Source organism: Acipenser ruthenus, chromosome 15, assembly GCF_902713425.1.
Source record: "Acipenser ruthenus chromosome 15, fAciRut3.2 maternal haplotype, whole genome shotgun sequence".
NCBI classification, from domain to species: domain Eukaryota; kingdom Metazoa; phylum Chordata; class Actinopteri; order Acipenseriformes; family Acipenseridae; genus Acipenser; species Acipenser ruthenus.
This window is the reverse complement of record NC_081203.1, coordinates 24,588,681-24,610,327: the sequence shown is the minus strand read 5'-3', so window position 1 is coordinate 24,610,327 and position 21,647 is coordinate 24,588,681. Positions and strand designations below refer to the sequence as shown.

Below are 21,647 nucleotides of genomic sequence, written 5' to 3'. Positions count from 1 at the left end.
ATAATGTATTAAATCCATTAGGGGCATGGTGTTGCAGGGGGGCAGAGTAATGGTTACACTCTGGTGTACCAGCTGTTCTTACTGTATAGAAACTACATATCTGAGAGCTCTTTTAGCGCTAGAGAGCTGCTTTAAACCTGAGTTTTAAAAAGCCACCAGGTTGTAATGATTGAAACAGAGTGAGTTTAAACAAGAAGGAGAATAATACATTAGTAACTCTAATATTTCATGCTCATATGATATACATAATGAATCTAGACAGGATAAGATGGACTGTTATATACTGTATCAGACTGATACTAAGTTAATTATGTCCATGCTCTATGTTCTATGCTTTCTCCAAGTCGTGTTCCACAGTTGGCCTGTTCCCTTGAGTTACTTGGGTACCACATGTTCACACATTTATTTTGCTTGGTAAGAAATGGAAAGAAATGAAGACATCCTGTCTTGCCCCACAGCAACTCAACACTGGCACTAAATGACACATTTCTTCAGCAGATGCGTTCACTTTAAAATTAATTTGAATGTTTCCATTTCACTGGACCATAGTGCATTCAGGAATTACAAAGAGACATAACAACAAAGTATCCATGATTCTGTTTAATAAGGAGGATAGCTGTTCAAAGGCTGACACGGCTTTCAATGTAGTTTATTTCTGTCTTTGCATCCTTAGCTTCTGAGTGTATTGCTGTTTATAATTGCCTTCAAAATTCATCAGCTTTGATCACCTACTGCAAATAATTATTCTAAAAAAGTCACTATGACAGTAATCGCATGTTTTTTGTAATGCAAATGTGTAAATTATAGAGCTTTGAATTTTGTCTCCCCATTCCATTAAGGCTAACTGTTCCCTCTGTGAATAAACAGTTGTGGTAATAAGGGTTTGTATATTCACGGCACATTTGTGCTGCGAAGTCACTTAATTAGTTTAGTCAGCAACTTAGTGCAAGCGCTTAACAGAAATGTGTATTTGCTTTGCATGAGCTATTAAACATTATAAAGTGGAAACATTTTAATATATGCTAACATGAAAAAGTGATATGGTAATTCCAGCAAGGACTAGCTGGCACACCTCAGTTTGCAAGCAGTTCTTTAGGTAGTGTTGCACTTCCATGGTCATTTTACCTGGACTGGATGGTGAAATTATCCCCACCCCTTCAACGGCTTCTTTCCAGTCATTAACCAATCAGCAGCTTCCCCTACTGACTGACATGCTTTCAGCCAGTAATATGCTTTGACCCAGAATACTCTGCAGAGGTCAAATGAAATAGGAAGTGCAAGTGTTACAGATTTCCTGAGATTAAGACATGGAAATTAAGAAATTTCATAGTACCAGATATCATGTTGTGTTTCTTGTTTTTCAAAATTCAGCTTTTACATTTTTGGAATAAAGTGAATACTTTTAATCTTGTTTTTACTGATGGACAGTATCCTTAAATACAGTATCAACAATATGTGTAAGCTTTCCCTTCATTATATGAGCCTTTTACAAACTGAAATACACAGTGGTTTTAATAGTACAATTTTATTTAAAACTAAAAAAGTCAGCACGGCACAATTTAAACAGTTAAATGCACAATGTATATGTTTAACATGTTGATATGCAATGCATATATTGTGCAACAACCTTTAATTACCAAATATACATTAATGGCTTGTTCCATAAACATGACAACATGTATTTAATTCTGATTGGTAGCATATCAACAACTTGAGTTGTTAAATGTATTTTATTTATTTTCCTATAAACATATTTGTTTTACTTTGTACATGTGATACACAGTCAAGAAGGCAGATTTTTAAATCTTAATCATATTTACATTCATGCATTATTTTTCACACTTTATTTGTACATGATATAATACACTGGTATGCACAGATGCTGGGTATATTGTAGGTATATGCAGTTATATGTCACAATGCATGGTCTGTTCTTGCAAACTCAATACAATTTATTTTGTAGCAGGAAAACTGGTTAATAGGTCTTCTTTAATGCTTTAGTGCTATATACACAGTTGTAATGATTAATGATAAGGTGTAGGGTGGTTAGCACAGACACCGGGGCTGACAAAACATACGTGCCGCTTCTTTTCATGCATCTCCTTCCTTGATAGTACAATATTAGGGTTAATAATAATAAGGGTTAAATTAAAATAATAACACTGAAACAGAATTTTTGCTTTAGTCTGTATTTTAAAAATCCACTGAATATAATACATCCTATGTTAGGACTTTAGACAGCAACCAAAACTAGCTTTACAATGTTTGTAGTCTTCTTCCTGGTACAGCAGTATTCAAAAATAGGAAAAATTGTGAACTTCTATCTATGTGACCTGCTCCACATAAAGATCTGCTCACCAGTCAGTTACTTTCAATCGGGGCGCAGTATTAAGATCTCGCTATATTAAGCTCAGCAGTATAAACACAGAAGGTGGTAATATGTAGACCACAATATAGTTCAATAAGCTAGGCGACTGCATGATTAAATTGGAATAAAGGAATTTGCCTTTTGGTCAGAAATGTGCCGCCCTCTTTATGAGGTTGTTAGAAGTCAGCCCAGGCTGGGTGATGGAATTCATTCACCCCCAAAAGGGAGCTACAGCCGCAAAGGAAGCAAAAAGGAGGAGGAAAAAAACTTCACAACAGACTGAAAGAGGTAAGTCTAAACTTTCAGCGATTGAGGTAAACATTTGATGGAAAGAACAGTGGCCTTCAAAATATAAAAACAGGAGAAGATGGTTACCTTACACACACACACACAAGACAGCCTGTTTTTTTTGTACCAATAAATGATGAAACGTGGAACTCTTCTAGCGTGTTGTTAAAGAATCCAACAGCAGTGTAGAACAGTTTCATGTGTACCAAACGTTATTCTATTCATAAAAAAACGTTCTTTAAATAACTTGGCGAGGGTCCATTTACTCCTGCCATGGTTTTTTTTAATTTGGAATCATCAATTATTTTACCCCTGATTTTCTCCCAACTTGGAATGCCCAATTATTCAACCCGGCTCACCTCTGCAACCCCCGCACTAACGTGTGCCGTCAGCCATCCGCTTTTTATTGCACTGAAAGCCATGAAGCCATTACAGAACTACAGCATTGGAGGACCACGCAGTTCTGAATTGCACACAGGCAGGCCTGCAGGCACCCGGCTAGCCACAGGGGTCACTGGTGCGCAGTGAGCCAAGTATTCTCCAGCCGACCTAACCCTCCCTGCCCGGGCACTGCTTGGATAATTGTGCGCTGCCCCCTGGGAACTCCTGGTCACGGTCAGCAGTGGCATAGCCTGGATTCAAACTGCTGATCTCCAAGCGGAGTGCAGGATGCGCCACTCAGGAGTCCCACTCCTACTGTTTTGACCAAAGGCGAACACAAAAATACAATTATACACACAATTATGATTTTTTTTTTTAGATTTATAATTCTGTTATTGATTTCAAAAAGCTAAACTCTGCTCAGCGCTATGAAGAAAGAACACCTTACTGTTTTTTTTGTAAGACACTAAGAAAGATTTAGCAACATTGAACTCATCCAGCACTTGTTTATTCAGGGGACTTAGACATGTTCGGACTTAAAGGTGAGTTATTGGAATATATTTATGTTGAGACCTAGAGCACACCTGAAGTGTTCAAAATGAGTCCATTCTTGAGATCAGCACTTTGCTCCACAGAGGCCAATCGTAACGTCAAGCTCTTAATCATAAAATCTTTAGTGCTACTAAAAGCTGCTAAGTACATTTATGCACAGGTCCAGAGTAGGGGGTTCACTGCATGCAAGTATAGATACTTACTGTTTTGGCATCATTGATTTTAGTTCATTTAAATGTGATAAAGATGAGATGAACATAAATTAGTAACAAAAAGAATGAAAAAAGACCACTTGCGTGGGGCCATTTCCATTACATAAAGAGGAATGTATGCTTTCAAAAGAATGGTAGAAAAGGTCGATGCACCAAGACACTTTCCTTTGCTGAATTCAGCCACCATGCCAGACCTCAAGAACAGCCCACTTTTGGAAATACAAAACAGGTGAAATATTCCATTCTATACAAACCCTCCATTTAGTGACCCTTTTTAAAAAAAAACTCAAATCAAAAGACTTTGTTCTGAACCACGAGCATCCTCAGCAGAGAAAGCCTTCGTCCAGCTTTTGTCAGCCCCACTGTTCTCATGCAAAGTGATGCTTTTACAGCACAGACCTCTTCAGTGGGATCCCAAGGGTTATTCTTCTTTGTCGAGAGGGGAGATTTCATTTGGAAAGAAAAGGATAAGCCGGTAATCACATTAAGTACTTGACAGAGTATTTCCTACTTCATATTCCACAGCCTCCTGTCTTCTCTAAGCTTTTCTTTCATTTAAAAAAAAAATGATTTACTATTTATGGTCAATTTTCTCTCATACCCCCTGGAGTTTGCACCCCTCAAAGGAGAAGGACCTGCTGGGAAATGCACTGGCTCCAACACAGTCACTACTGTTTGTCAGTGTCTTGAAAATAGTTAGCCTAGTTACCAGTGTCACAAAAAGTACAAGGTACATGTTGACACATTAAACAGTTACATGAACCTGCTTGAAAAGGTCTGAGATCCCTACCAGGTAACCCTACACTGCTATGGAGTACACCAGGTACAGTACCAGTGTGACTTATAGAAGACTCTTTGTAAAATCACACAGAAATGACTTTTACATTCTGGAACTGAGCGAGTGGCTGAGTGAATTAAAGACATTAAAGGTGAATTTCGTTCTGCTATTTTATCCAAAGTGTTTTTCTAAAAGGGTTTTTGTTTGTTTGTTTTTTTATGTGAAAAAAGCCCTTACCCTTTCCAGTTATACTGTAAAACAAAAAATAAACAACCCAACTCTGCTTCAATAACCGGTGTGCTTATTTCTAGTCTTGTAACTTTCAAATGGTTTTTTTTTTCTCTCATTTTGAAAAGTAAATGCACGTGTACAAATTAGGGACAAACAGCTTTTTAGGATGAGTTTATTTTTAGAGCTTTTCTATATATTCTGAGACGCTCAGTAACATGGGAGGAAATGAAAATCAAATTGATGGTTTCCTTAACTGAATTACAGTACGTTCTGTTTATTAGGCGCCCACACTTCACAAACTCTGACAGAACTCACAAGAACAGTTTAGCAGGTTGACTGTGGTAATGTCATAAATGTTGCTATGTTATTAGTGTTTAACAAATATTTTCGTAGGTTATATATTTAATGAACTGACACCAACATTAGCCAATAAAATATCCTTCCCTTGAGGCAAAGCCAGAGCAGAGGGGGTGATGATGGCCATGCATTTCATGTTCAGAGAGACAGACAAGGCAGCAAGCTTTTCAGAGAGGCAGGCCTCTGAATATGACTACAGTCCATGTATTCCAGGAAGCTGATGACGGCGGAGCAAAGAAATAAAATAAATATAAAACAAACGGAAGCCATTAAAAAAAAAAAAAAAGGTTCACAACCGTGAAAATTCAGTTGGAACCTAGAGTAGGTGGGTATTTAATTTACCTGTACGTTGTAAAATACATTGAACATATCAACAGTCTTCTGTCAGGGGAAAAATATAACGAAGCAAATGAAATAAACTGTGGAGTTTAAAAACAGCACCTTTTTTTAAAATCTGATTAACTTCTAAAAACGATACTGGTGACCAAAAAAAGCAAACCATAGCTATTTCGAATTGCATAGTCAGGGGACTGGTAAAAGTCTGTTCCCAGTTTTTAAAGCATGCAGTTTTTTTGGTTCACAAAATTGGCACCAACCATCTATCCCTCTTCATTCACGTTGTTGGTTTATTATTTTGGAGCTGGGGGTTAATGACCAGGTCTGACAAGAGATCACTGGTCAGACCATGCAGACAGTGCCTTGCATTTAGACTCAAATGGGCTGCCCCTTCTCTTGTAATTCATGCCAAATAACACTGCCCTGATGCAGCATCAAAAGAAAAAAAACAATAAAAGGCAGAGGAATCTAAAAAGTTGTTGCATTCAACAAAGACTGCATGCAGTTTTTTATTTACATTTTTTTTTTTCAAATGTCTATGCAAAGTTTTTTATTTATCCGAGTTACCGTGATTGACAGGTTCATCCTTGCTTCTGACAAACATCAAGACTTCAGAGCAAGGCTGCCTCCCTGCTCTGAATATCTTATATGTGTGCGCTATTTGAAAAGGAGGTCCTAAGTCCCAAAGGTTGCTCTCACTCTAGGTCTCTTTCTTCCATTTCCCAGTGAAGCCATGGCACGCAAGCACGGTTTGAGCGTGCATTCAAAGTTCAGCTCCCCTGTCATCTGTTGGGAGGAGCTGTGTTTTGGAGGGGAGGGGGGTTTAGGGTCTGTGTGTCCTTCCTCTTCATCTTGGATCCTATACGACCGCATTGTTAGCATCCACCCTTTTCTTGTTTCGGGAGGCCATTGCATATTCACCTCGGCTTGTTCCATTCTCTTCCTTTCGCAGTGGTTTCCTGAAGTAGAAGAAAGATAAGGGGACTTATTCACCCAACAGTGGCTACGATAATTAATTTAAATAATATATGTATTCACAAATACGATAGAAGACTGAAGACTGGGATGCTGCATCTCATGACTGACATACTCTTGGACCAGTTTTTAGGTGAACATGCCATACTACTTGCTTCTGTATATACAACACACAAATTACTGAAGCTTCATGTGAGCAGTCTCTGATGACTAAAAGTGTCCATCTTCATCCATACCAAGTCTCAGCTCCACAGTATTTAGCTCTACATGCCTTTCATGTGGAAGACCTTTTATAAGACTCAAGAATGCCAGAAAACATAAGACAGACGCTGCTATTGTGGATCAGTATTGGTTCAGTGGGACTGTGGATGGTTTTGCCCATGCTGCCCGCAATAGTGTTCTCTGAGGATCCAGCTGTTCTGCTCTTTGCCTGACTGCCCAGCTATCAGATTGTGTTCACATCTGCTTGAACTGACAGACTATGGGCAATAAGCTCCCATGTGTGAACTTCAGAGTTGCCAGAGGCAAGATTATGTTCTCACAGATGCCTAGTTGGTAGCAAATACATTACAGTAAATCTATACTCAGACAAACAGTAGCTCTTATATATTTATTAATACACATCTTGCCAGGATATTAATTTAAACAATGGATGCAAGTACTTGACCAGAAAGTACTTGCAGTGCATTTCCTCTTGCCAAAAACATTGAAAAGGTCAAATGTTTTTACAGTGGGTTGTTTCTTATATTAACAGACATCTTTTCAGATTGCTCACAGTAGACGAGATTCATTTTATTCTGTGATGAAACTGAGCAATAGCTTTCTTTCAAGATCACGCCATTAGTCTCTCAATATCCCCCAAGTCAAACAGTAATCATCACAGAGGAAAGAAGGAAAAATCTCTCCTGTGAAATGGTAAAATAACACAGCAGTAGTACAGGTAGTTACTAATATGATGATGTACTATCCATAATAGACAATCTCAGCACAGCAGGTTAAATTAGTGTTTAAAGATATATGACTCTTAAAGACAAGAGAGAGCCTGAAGTAACTGCCAGTACAGTAAATTAAAACTAGGGACCCATTCAACAGTGATAAATGAAGGGAACATCAGCTGCTAATGTTATTGATCTTTTTCAAATATGCCTGGTTTATCACTGTTGATTTTAAACAACACTGGTTTGACATCGTTTACTACAACTGTGCATTACTTCCCACTATACTGAAGAGAACTATCCTGTAACTTGAACTTGTTTGAACATCACGCAATGAACGAGTGCACAAATAAGAGGCAGTTAGAGACTGCACGCTGTTCAACACAATCTTCAATACATTTACATAACCTTCTATTCTTCAAAGTAGGCCACTTTAGACATTGTAGTCGAGCACAGTGATGTGTGGCAGGATGATATCTTAATATAAAAAGCGAATCTCTTAAAAATGTCGCTGAAGGTTGACTATGCAGCCGGGCTAAAATCCTGTTTGAAGGAACTTCTGATGTTGCACAGCATTTTACTTTCATGTTAAAGTGCCTCAAAGAGCAATTTGCTATGAGTTTGAAAAATCCCAGATATCTCAACTAATGCATTATTCTTGTTGTTTAAACCCATTTTGTATATACCATTTAATCACATCCTGGTGACCTTTTATTTAAATGCACCCCTCAATAGATTTTAGACATGTCTTCTCTCTAAGTACAGTTGGTACACTATAGTGTAACAATTGACCTGTCCCCTTGCAACACTGGCTGTAAAAAAAACCCACATTTGTTCTATGTGTTATCTCTTATTTGTATTTCTTATTCACACCATAGCTCTCTAAGCTTTACAAAGGTAGTTTTAGCTGTATTGCCTGTTAGACAAATAACATGAATTCTTTGGCTACTGCTTAGGTAGTTAGAAATAATACTGTCACTCTAATACAGGAATGGGGCCGCCCTTTGTAAGGGGTTGCAGGGCTGTCTCTATGGAGCTGAATGCCTTCCCCTGCATCTCATGCCCAACAGCACTGACCGATTAGTGGTCTGTGGAAGAACCAAGGGTTTAGCATCTGTTTTTATTTTTTTATTAAACATTTCCAGATTAGAACCAGTCAGAAAGCCTTTATTTAATACTCAAAAACATTTCAATACTGATATATTAAGTGCCACAGGCATTTTAAATGTCACCTTTTACATGGGCAGAGAATAGTGCTCTTCTGCTGTTCCTGCCATAGCAAAGCAATTAGGTTCCATGTGACTGAATACAGTGCCTCAGGAGCCAGAGCAATAGCAGAAGCCATGGAGCGACTGCATACACTAATTCATAGCAATGCCTGACACATTGGGGCAATAAACAGTACAAAAAAGAAAGACTTTAATTTGTATTCTATTAACTGGTTAGAAAATATAATTTATGTAAGATTTTTGCTGACCATCAAGGACGTGTCTGTAAAATACCATCATGGCAAGCATTAGTGTGGAATTACCTTCAAATGAGCGATATTATCATTTTAAATATAATCTCTGTAGTACAACTGTTTTTTTTTTCAAACATATCTGAAAATAACAGTTCAAATATTCTGTTGTTTCCAACATTTTTCTTCTTCAGTTGCACATTGCCTACCATGCAAAACATATCTAATGGGAATGACGCAGATTAAAGTTTTGTTTTTTGCTAATAATGTTTGTAATCCCTACAGATCAAACTCCAATTAAAGAAATCAGTGTCTACTAAATTAAGGTTGAAAAAATAATCTGTGATGTTTTCAAAGTGCGTTTGCTCACAATGTGCTGCGTGTATCAGCATCTCTCACTGGTGTAACTGCCATCTAAATTTACAAGTGCCAAGGAACTAATAAGATGCTCCTTTAGCTGGGACAAAGTTCCGCAACTTGTTGAGCAAAGTAAAAAAAAATAAGCTTTTTATTGCCCTTGTCAAATTGCTTATAGTGGAATGCCACTAAAACTGAATAAAGAAAAGGTCATTGGTCTTTCAGAGCTGCTGAAAAGAGAGGTTTGAGCTGATGCATGTGTCAATTAATACTGCTTTTGATGAAAATCCTGGATAGGATTTTATAAACAAACAGGAACAACATGGGAAAACTAATATAGATTGGACCTGTTCCTAGGTGCCTGTACAGTCAATGACTCCATATAACTGATACGTTACTTGCATACCTCATATTGGTTTCAATTTCCAAATAGCCACATTTCGAGACCTCTAATTCCCCCAAGGAATTTAGGGGAGGAAATGTGCAACCAAGTCTGTTATCCTATTAACATGATATCTTTGAGGGTAATAGATTAAATGTGGGGCCTCACTGGGAATGCGCTCCCTGTTTTGTACGTATGGAAGGATATATTAAAACACTTTACTGTCTTTAGCTACTTCAATACCACAGTGCTCTGTACAATGTATTGCAGTAGCTCTGCTGTTTCATTTCATTAACGCATAGACATCATTTCAAGTCAATATTCTTAGCAATTAAAAATACTATTATTACAGTAGCTTGTATAGTTAATAATATTCATACTGGCATGAATAGCCATAAAACTACCCCAGTGCTTACTCAAAATCCAGTTGGCTGTGGCTTTAACTCATAAAGCCTTGGAACCCAGAGTGGTCTATGATAAGGTAGTTGAGTTCAGAAGCTGCTCTGCTGTTCTAGTTACCAGCTATAGAAATATACAACACAGGCCTGTGTCTTTATCTTTGTTAGCACCAGTGCCATCAAATTATGGTATAATTTTATACTGCTGGCAATAGACAGTAAGTGTTCACTAGATGGCTGTGGTTCTTCTGAATATGAAGACATTTTGGCTCATTCAGCATTTGGTTATAAACATGGTAATTTGTTTGACCTTCTTACTCTGACCACCCCTGGCCAACTAAGGTGTGGCTTACATAAAAAAAAAGAAAGAAAACAGGGAAAATTTGATTCTAGTGACTTTTTAAAACTCAGAAGTTTAAAGTGCCACCCGTGGGCTCAGAAGAGATCTCAGAATCATAGATAAACTCAAATGAGAAACCTCAAAACATTCACCTACACATATTCTAGAGCACTACCACATGGTATAGAAAGACGTATAGAAAATTAAAATGTTAGTTTTCAGTTCAAGAAAATCAGTTATAACTTCCTACTGATTCTCCATCTAACCTATAGTTCTGGCCAAAAGTTTTAAAATTTTAGATGATGCCAAACTGTTGTCCGTAACTGTAGTCCTCTTTGTTGATTGAATAAATCTGTGACAGAACACCAAAGGGCATTATCCATAACCCTCCTTTTACTAACAGCCGCTGATATCTCCTCCAGGCATCTTCTTATCAGCAGTGACCAGGAACAAGGCGAATTAGCCTGGCACCAGGAAAGGGCAGAGTAATGCTTCAGAACATTTGAAAGCACACCCTCGGAATTCCAATAACTGCAGTCTGGCCATGGCAATGTCAGGTTCAGAGTCTGCTACACTACCCAGATCACAAACTGTGTTTTTGACACTTTTGCTATTTCATTGGCATGTTTGGGGACTGTCCTCCTACAGTATGATGTTAGTCCATAGTTCCATAAAATAGAGAAATAATGCTGGTCATAATGTTGACTTTGTGTTTTTTTTTTAACCTTTACATCCCTTTAATTTGAAATACAATGGCAAAGAAGCAACAGTATAGATCCATAACGTAAAACATAGGTGCTGTATTTTGTATGCCTCTCTACCCCTGCCCCCTCTACATACTGCACTTTGGAAGTGAGGCACACAGCTTTTATATTGTGGTAGATGAAAATGATTAGTATTCTTGACAGTGTTACTTACAAAAAGAAAGCAAAATGAATTGAGCTGTTTATTTGTTTTATGCTTGTCTTGAGGGTACCGTTTTTCTCTATTTCTGTCTTTTTAACTGGGTCATGAAATTTAAATTAAAGCCAATGAGCTTGACTTCTGTATATTTTATTATTTCACTGAGAGAAAAAAATCTAATTAAATTACATCCAATGGAAATATGAACGTTAATAATAAAAAAAAAAGCATCTTGCCTCTTAAATGCCATGCAGTCAAACCTCTTTGACAGTTGGGTAATTTTTATATAGAGTGGAGATTTAATGAGAACGGGGCAGGGAATGCTAGTGGGAAGGGGGTGGGGGGAAGGGGTTATATTTAGTAAAAAAAAAAAAAAAAAAAAAAAAGGAGATTTTTGTTTTATATGCTGCTTTTCTCATTACAACTGTCAGACGGCTCCAGAATTACAATGATTAGAGAAGAAAGCGGGAGAAACAATTTAATGCAACAAGGCCAATTCATTTCATCAGAAGTACAGTCACCCATGCGGAGCCCTTCAGAAGCATATGCTGAGGCTGGCAGTGAATGATGGAGCCGGGTCAGACGCTGTCTTTTCAAGAGCCGGTCTGGGTATAGCAGGAGCCATTCACTGCAGATGACTGCCTCCCTTAGCAGATGCTCCATTATCCAAATTGGAAACGCGGATCAAGCATCAGAGAAACATTCAGGAGCTGTTAAATGCTTGAGTAAAGGCCAGTTCAGAAAGGATACTGGTACGGGGGCTGATGCTAGACTGCTACTGTTGTGAGGAGAAAACAGTAACAAAAAGAAATATTTGGCTACTGTATTCTTCATGTGGTATTTCACCTTAAATAGTTTTTTTCCTCCACTTGCTCATGTCAAGAGAACTCAGGGGTGTAAACAGGCAGCCATACAGTGATGGAAAAAGAAGACCTGAATGGTTTTTGAGTATTCAAAGAAATATGCTGAAACAATGACTCCATTCACAAAGCTTCAACTCATGAGTCATTTAAAGGCTGTTTATAAAGGCTGTTTTGATGAATAAAATAGTCTTCTATTTATGTAATAGAATACAGAACAGTTTCATGAATATCCAACCTTATATAACTAATTACGACTTTAAATAACTCATTCAGTTATTGTTTCCATGAAGGTAACACAAAACACTATGATAAAGTTATGGGCGATATATAGTCAGATAGTTTTCAGTCAAAGTATTTGTATCTTGTATTGACTCAAATAATATTAATTCCATTAACTTGTGACTCAGTTTTCTTTTCTTTTTTATTTTTTTTACTGCTCAATAAAAATAAAATCAGCAATCTAGATGAGATATCCAGCTTGTATTCAAGCTCAGATTTGACCTGTTGAGTGCTGATAAAACTACTTTTAAGCAGGTGTTTCCTTTCAGTACAACAAACACCTTCTAAATAAACCTTTATCTCACCTCAGTTGAACAACTAGGTAGAAGCTACAGGACCTCAAGCAGAAACAGGATGCTGCATCTCAAATGTGCTACCATTGGGAATCTAGGATGAACCATTCCAGTTTAATATATGGTGCCTTATCTATGTCATCTTCTCCTTCGATTTAATAAAGATCTTAAATAATATATTATAAATGGGGATGGCAGGTGGTGGAGTGGCTACATTCTGCCTTTTATGCAAAATCCCCACAAAAAAGAAACGTTCATAATTACAGATTTATAAATACCCCACTGTTTTTCTTCTGCGTCCGACAAGCCACCTTTTAGACATTATCGATGCCCTGCTTGTCTGCTTACCCTCTTAGATGCCCCTGCTACAATACTTTCACCTGGGCAGAAACAACAAACAAATTGAATCTTATTGCATGAAGCAGCAAATCCTCTGCCTTTACCGCCGAACCTGTTGCACAATTAACAGGTTTCAATGAAGAACCCAAGCCAGTGCTGTATTTTGTGCGCTTTTCAAAAATATACACCAAAAATGAAGAACCCCATTATTGAGGATCTCGCTTTAATGTATATAAAGGTCCAGGCAGGAAGAACCCCACTGCTTCTCACTCTTGCTCACTTTTTTATTTATTTTTTTAACAGCGGGTTAGATTTATAATGAATAGTTTTCTGCTTTCCTCTGGGGGATTTCACCAGTAATATAATGATCCTCATAACTACCGTCAGGCTTTTAGCACTGTTAAGAGGTGAAGAGATCCCTCAGTCTGAGGATATCATCAAAGAGACATTAAAAATGACTTTAGATAAGCAGATTCAGGCCTAACATATAGTTGGATAAATGACTTCTTGTTTTGGTTCTGCCATTTTAGTAAGACCATCATCTTGACAGGCCCTACAGGGATTGAAAACTTAAAAAAGTAAATGTTTGTACTACCCCTTTACAATTTTCACTTTACTGTATGGTACCACAGTTGCAATAAAAGGCAGACTAGACCAATTAACTAATTAATTTTACCCCCATTTATTTAATCTGCTGGTTTAGGACAAAATACCAAACAGTAATTCTTAAAACTTTTAATTATAAGTCTATTCTGTCTATTCTGCAATATTATTATAAATAACCCAAAATAGTTATCTCTTTTAAAATGCTTACAGCATCAAAAACATTAACCTCAAGAGAAAACTATAATAACTAACAAGGATAAACTTTATATTAAATAATGATCCAAAGGGACTTGGTAGAACTTTCTGTCACTGGAGTTAGAACTAAAACACATAGAGTGATCAGGAACCATGAAGCAGCAATATAGATGCAAATAACCATCCTTGACTGAAGACCAGGGGGACCTGTCATAATACTGCTAGTGCCAATCAGAGCTAAGACATTTCATATACTAATAGCACTGTGTAATGGTTCATAAAATTGATACCAGTTATGGTATGTCAAAAATATAAAATGCAATGTGACAGAGATTTAAGATCTATTGCCTTCATTTATTTAGAGCCCTAGGGGACCACCCCTCTGAGGGGGGAAGGGGTCAGCCTCCTTGCCCACCCAATTCCTGACCTCTCCTTTTAGGAATACACAGTAAGGTATCCTGCTTAAATGAGGACACCAAATAAATGTCACTAAACCAGATTTATGCGCAGAGGGTGAAATGTCTCCACTGTGCACTGTAATTGTGACTTCTGTGTGTGGTGCTTCTAAAGTGGGCCACAAATCCCACCTGTCTTGAAAAAACACCTCTTAATCAATAATCTGCAAATGTTTATAACAAACATGATTCAAGGAATTTATGTTGTTACTAGTTATTTTAGAAAAAAGCTAACCCAAGTGTCAAGGTGACATTATTTGCATGGCAGGTTCCTGCTATTGCGGGAAGCAGGTAAACCTTGATTCCAGCAGTCTTTTCAAATCAAGTCAATGTTTTAAATATAGGCTTGCCGTAGTTCTAGGGGCTCAGCTCAGCTCACTACACTAATCCTATTGGTTCCTCAACCTCTATAGTCCAGGCTCACCTTCCACTACTTGTTCTGCAAGTCTTTCTCCTCCACTCCCCACCGCTTCCTTTGCAACTGTATCTCCTTTCCAGGGGCCGGTGGTCTCACCTCAAATGAGGGCGGCTCCTATCAGTCCAGAAGGCGAGATCCTGGGCCAAACATTCAATCATCCCACACTACACTTTACATCTTACAATGCTGAATTTTATTTCCAGGACCAAAATTGAAAACACATGAAGGATCCACTCAGTTAACCCAGCAGGAAGAAGGTATCTCCAAAATGTGAGGGTAAGGTAAAATTGTTTATAATTGAAAAAGAACGCATGTACCACATTATGATACTTGAAGGTTCAATTATGATACTTGATCTTTAACACAAGTACTGAACCATACAAGTATTCTAATTGAAAGGAAGTAGTTTGTTGAATTGTGATGGGACTCCTGTATTGTTTTAACATGCTTTCTGTTGGTGCACTATTTATGAAAGCTACTTCTTATATCTTCCAAGAAGATTCAATTCTATTAAATTCCACCTCTTCATTAAAATACATAACACACACTCTGCAAATACTCCCAGCGGCACTGTTATAAGTATATTTGTCATTGTGATTAATAAACCAAATGTAACTAATAAGTTAACATGTGAAAAGAAATCCTGCCTATCACTATCACACAAATGCAGAAAAATGAGATGACTTACAACACAGATGGTAAAAACACTGCAACGTTGGCACTGCATTACAATACATGTCATGCTGATAAATACAGGACCTCCGTCTCCAGTGCTATAGTGTACAGTCTGTCAGTACTCTTCTATGGAGTTTTGTGATAGTTGGGAAGGAGATCTTATGGGGCCATTGAGTTATACACTGGGTCTCTATAAAAAAAGACAGCGATCCTGAAACGGTTTCTTGCTGGGACCCCCTGTGCAAGGATGTGGGGCTGCTGTGACACCCCTGTGCAATAAAGCCAGTACTATTATATTATAGCATTATAGGATGGTGACCATATAGGTCTGTGGGAATATCCTTCACAATATTCTGCATTCTGAATACATATTTATTGTAAAACATCAGCAACTAATCTAATCAGGAAGCATCTGACAACCATACACTCACTATATATCCTCTATTAAAATCTGATGTCTTATCCAGTGTGTGTATGTGCCGGAGCTCATTTAAAATGACTTTCCTTTTAATTGTGGAATACTAATAAGCCTTAAGGTGTTTCTTATAATATAAAACACACAGCCTCCTCATAAGCAGAACTTGCTCTTTTATTTCAAAGGAACAAGCAGGGGTGAACATGGTGAGAAAAAGTTCAGATGCTATTGGTGCCGAGGGTTTTGCTCAAACAGTGTCTTTTATTGATTTCAACCACTGTCTGCTTCCCAGCTATCACAGTCTGATTCAGTTTATTTTTTTTTATTTATTTCCCTGCCTGACTGCCAGCCTGCCTGTGGGAAAGTATAGTGTATCCTGCCGCCTCCTGTTAGCAACTATGACAGGGATGATGCCTCAACCCAAGACTGCTCTTCCTTTACAGGCTCGCTTTCATCTCTCGGGTGACGTGCTCCAGTAAAACAGGATTATCTTGGCTCTGTTACCTCAGAGATCGAGGGGAAATCATAAAGGACCATTCACAGCTACCTTGGCTGCATATGAAGTTTTAAATTTACGTAATTTTATGCTAATCCCTGGTATGTTAGCAACTTGAAACACACACATGCTTTGTTCTAAAGTGTTAATCCACACAGACCTCATTAGAGGAAGCCTGCCCTAAGCTTGGGGCCTATCTGTTGCTAAGTAGTCTTGTGCCATTTGTTTATGTTTGCTTGTTTGTTTGAGATAGTACTTTCATGTTATTCTTGAGGTGTGATTTAAAGCATTTCTGGCTTATAATACCGGCAGAAACTCAACAGTGCTTACCATCTGTCAATTTCTTTTAAAATAAATACAACCAATTCAAAATGACAAGTCACCAAAAATAAATCAAAGTAATAAGAAATAACAAGTGGAAATGATATTATATCTGTGGTCTGAATGGACAAAGCCATCACAAAACCAATTGGCATACAAGTAAAATGATGCAAGCCCATGAAGGCATGAGTAAACTGCTCCTTCATCCCCGAGGAGGGAGTTCTTGTGCTGGAACTGAGGCTGCACCCCAAGCTTCTCTTGCTGTGTCACCAAGACCCCCATGTGAAAAAGGCATCACTTTAATTGTGTACTCTCCTGGTAAAACAATTTGTTATAAATACATTTAAAAACAGTAAAACGCACAGTACTTCCACAGATAAGCTCTTCTTGGAAAATGACTTCCAAAAAGCTGCAAGTTCCTCAGGTTTGATTTTTTACAGGCACATATATCACTTTAAAATAAATACATTAACAGATTGCCCCGGCTATGCTCCATGCACTCAACAAAGAAAATGTAACTCATGTCTCTCGAGCCCACAGAGCAAAATTCCATTTTAGCAACTGCTTAAATGAATGAATTCAACTGTCTCAAGGCAATTTCCCCTTTGGCCATTTGTTTGGTTGTGTTGCAGATTTGAAGTACCTACGGTACCTAACAGTCAAAATGTAGCTTATTATACAGCAATATGCAAAATAAGATGCAATAGCATATTTGATTGACCATTCTGAGTACAGTTCATTCTCAAAATGACTCTAGCAGAATTAGACCATACTGCATCAAAATGTAAACATTTGTTTCTCATTGGCTAAAAAGAGGCCATTATCTATCATTTCCAGGGCAACTGTTGTAACTGAAAAAGATGTTATGCTACTGTAGATAAAACAACATGGTTGTGCAGACCTTGTTTCTTTTTCTTTTTCTCCTGGCGAACAATCCGGAGTAAATGTTGAGAAATGTATTCCCCAGTTGACTTATGACCAATAATGTGTGAGTTAAAATTTCAAAAGGCTCTGTAATATGTGAAAAATATAATGCTTCAATGCAGAAAACACTGGACACAGCAAAGGTAACATAATGAGTCTCTTGTAAACACTGCAGGGTATTCTGTGACACAGCATATAGACTACTCAGCGTCATGGTAACAAGATGTTTTCCAGCTATACATACAGGAAGAGGCATGACCTTGGATAATATATTCCCAGTAATTTCCACTGAACAGGTTAGCAGTTTTTATTGAAAAAAATGTTTTTCCTTTATACAGTATACACAAAGGATCACCTTCACCTAGCTATAAATATATAGCATCGTGAAGGCACCAATTTCTGTGGCCTAGAACTGGTAAATATATAATATGTCTCTTTATAAAGTATTTATAGTCTGTGTACTAAGTGCCTCTGAACTGCTTATGTACATGAAACCAGCTAAGAGACATCTGGGGAATGTGGTCAGTTGTCCAATAGCTGAGAAAAGGTCTGAGATTCTGTCTTCCCACATACTTGTTATTTAGTATATTGTTTCCAGCCATCTGAGAGCAGAAGGAAGCTCTTATACTCACCTGCGTTGCTGTAGAATAAAACATACTGACATGTTAATACTTTGAACAAAGCCCATTGTGTCATATAAGTATCCACCACACCCATTTAAAAAAAAATAACTACACAGATAAACTCACAAAAATGTAATAGTACTCTTGTTATAAAACACACAATATTATGTATCTGTGTTAGGGGGTGTATCAGATATTCTGAAAGGCATGACATCTATAATAATGCTAACAAAAAGGTGTGGAAAAGGCTTTTAGGGGACAGCACACTCTCCATCCAAATCAATTCTGCATCAGGGAAGGCAAAGCATCTCTGCTCCTCTTTTCAGTTGTGTTTTGCCTTTCCTAGGTTATAATGTAATGTGTAGCTCAGCGATACCAACAATGCACAACAATGGAAATTAATACAAATTACACCAGTAAAACCAGAGTAACTAATACAATAGCATCATCTCTACTTCTTAAAGAATTCAATCTCTGAAAAAGCACCACATGTTACCATGTATTAATATCAAACAGGATATATCAAAACTGCACATGCAAGGCTGTAGTTCCATCTCGGTGTTCTGGTGACATTGATAAACAACTCAAGCCTTTATCCTGTTACATGAACCCCTCTGTGGAATAATTACTGTCTTTGTATTATTTTTATCTGTTTTTTATTTATTTATTTGTTTGGGAAATCACTGTATTTTGTATGCTTTTGTTTTTCTAGGAAATAAGTTATTTGAATTAGGCCCTTAGCATGTCCAAAGCAACAGTTCTGTTCTGAACTAAAAACAAAGACCTGACAAGTTCCATATCCCTTTCAATTCCACCCTCAGCTGCAGCAGAAAAGTCATCTTGGGTTTTTAAATCCTGGGGGTGTTGTTTTATTTAAAACTTGCCAGTCAAACACAGCCACACTGTTCGACTGACACAACAATCTTTTTCAAAACTCTAAAAATGCATGCTGTATTTAGAAAAAGGCCTCATGACACTGCTGCTTTGTTTCCTCCTATTGCTATGCAAATGCCTGATTTTAAAAGGGCTATACATTACAGAGGGCTGGCATGCCCTGGGTTTCTTGCAGGAAGCAAATTCTTTCCCAAAAGTCTGAAGCAGCTTAGTTGTTACACAACCTCAGCCTGTACTATGTAGCTGAAATGTCAATAGCTTAAATGTAACAGGTCAGTGCAGCGATAATTAAAATAAACAGGAGAGCAATGGTCAGGGGGACACTCATGCTTCCTGGTGCCACTGTTATTAGCACAAGCCTGTGTTTATGATAGTGTGTCAACAGCCTTTCTTACATTATGGTAATCCTTCCAAATGGCAATTAACCAAGGCTCAAGAAGAAACGTACAGTAAACCCAGATTCTAGATTGTAGGTTTGAACTCTCTTCGTTTACCTGTTGACTGTGTGACACAGGGTAAGAGGAGTCAATACAAGACTGACCCCTACAACCTACATGTAATACAGGTAATGCAGGCAAAGGGAACTTTACCAGGTCTGTAACAGCTCTTTCAAGAGAGCCTGGTTATTTTGTACAGACAGTAGTTAAGATTTGTGGCTGAAGGGGCCGCCCTTTAACACTAGAACCGCTGGATTTTCGATCTACCTAGAACCGGCAGGTGGGTCACTTTGACCAAGTTTCGACGGCAGGACGAAGCGCGTGTTTCTGTGACTCTGAGTGGCTGTGCGTAGGAGAGGGGGAGCTCAGACTCAGAATAATAAGTGCAAGTTAGTTCTGTTCAACTATCTAAAGTTTTGTTCTGTGCATATTATTATTACTCGTGAATTTATGCTATAAAGGTCTGTGTAATACTGTGCTTACTACGGTTTTTTGAGACAATTCTTAAATGTAGATCTCAGCTCTGACCACACTTTATTTCAATTAAAATGTTGGTAACCATGCTAAATTAGACATTTTTCAATGGCATAAAAAGTCTGTTTTTTTAAAGCATAAAGGTTGATTTCACACATTCTCTGCTTGAATTGAAAAGTAAAGATCGAAAAAAAAAGTTTCTTTCTAAAATAAATGTCGATTTTAATCAGCGTTTTGGCAAAAAAATAAAAATCGAATAGTAGCAAGCCTATATATAACACAGTAAGAAATGCACTTCAATTTCTCCTACCTTTTTATTGCCTTGTAGCAGATGATGACCATGACCAGGAGAAAGACTAGTGTGGCACATCCCACTGTCCCAACTACAACTATCTCCTTCCACCAGGGCTTTAACAGGGGGACAGTTGATTCTGCTGCTGTAAAGAGAGAGAAGAAAAGATTTATTGTGAGAATATTCACACATTATTTCAACAAGTCCCCTGTTATACAACACCAGGTTCACAAGGCCATCCTTCTACAGCAAAAGACATAATGCAGTATTATCGCTGGTCCTTTCTAAAAGTATACAGTATATTTCCACTGAACAGTTGCTCATGCGTTTACATGCTTACACTATATATTTACTCTGTTTTCTTAGTAACCATGGTTTACCATAGTTTCCAGTTGCTCACTGCCAACCCTAAGCAAAGGATGTTACCAAGCATGTTGGTTTCCCTTTGTCTTTACGTAAGTTGTTACTGTATATTTGTAAACATGGAGGTCCTGATACTAACCTTAACCTAATCAATATTAACAGATAAACTATAGATAAGTGCCTTATTAATTGTTCTGCAAAATCCATTATTGCCTGGTTAATATAAAGCATGACACCATTACATCATAAAATATTAACAAGATGTTACATCACATTTAATTTGTGAAATGACATTGTGGTTTTCTTTGCAGTATGTTACCATGTACCCTAAACTATTCTTAATAGCGTATCACTGATCATCTTTTGTTTCTAACTACGGCATAACATTCCCAGAGTGTTTGGTTTCAGTTCCTTATTGAAGTACATTCTTCATACTGTGTGTCTGGCTCTTCTTAATGACAGCCATTCCCTGGAAATCTTTTCTGATCATCCTGCTTCTTTAAACAAGCAATTATCTCATTTATTTCATGTTGTATTTGATCTGGTCATTGCACTGTCAGAGCGCTATGTCTGGTGTTTTGTTCCACGTCCTTTTGTGCTGATGACATTTTTCTAAAATAGTTTCAAGCTGCTTGCTGTTGCACATGGTTTTCTGTTTGTGCTCCCAGCAGTTAAATGTTACTGCTGGTTTGTCTTTCTCTTTTCATAGTTTGCAAAGGATGCGAGAGGTGAGTTTTAAACCCAAACTGCTGAGAAAACATGTAGGCAGTACAGAGGGTTGTGAAATAATCATATTATCAGGGAAATAGAGCAGGTACAGTACTGTAGGTGAATTTGTATATACATTGGAATTATAAAAAACATGCTACATATAGACAGTATTTGCATAAAATCTGATTAAAAATATACATTACTACACATGTCCGACAGTGCCTGTATATGGAATAATGATGAAACAGCACTGGTCAACTGAGGGAATATTTATATGTGGCCAGCATTGGTTTCAGCTGGATAAGTAAAAGGTTGCCAGGTT

The 21,647-nt window shown here is 37.7% G+C and overlaps 1 protein-coding gene across 3 annotated transcripts in view; it reads right to left on the bottom strand.

Annotated features, from left to right (window-relative positions):
• Window positions 1-1,515: 1,515 nt before the first annotated feature.
• Window positions 1,516-21,647, bottom strand: part of LOC117425420 (proline-rich membrane anchor 1-like) — a 39,717-nt gene continuing 19,585 nt past the window's right edge. The window contains exons 3-4 of one of the 3 annotated variants that reach the window (XM_058987558.1): window positions 20,270-20,396; window positions 1,516-6,462 (exon numbers count right to left, since the gene is read on the bottom strand). In XM_058987558.1, coding sequence (XP_058843541.1) covers window positions 6,363-6,462; window positions 20,270-20,396 — 227 coding nt within the window. In that variant the 3' untranslated portion in view covers window positions 1,516-6,362. Of the gene's footprint in view, window positions 6,463-17,422; window positions 18,172-20,269; window positions 20,397-21,647 lie in introns of those variants that run through there. The other 2 variants (XM_058987559.1, XM_058987560.1) reach the window with 2 other exon arrangements.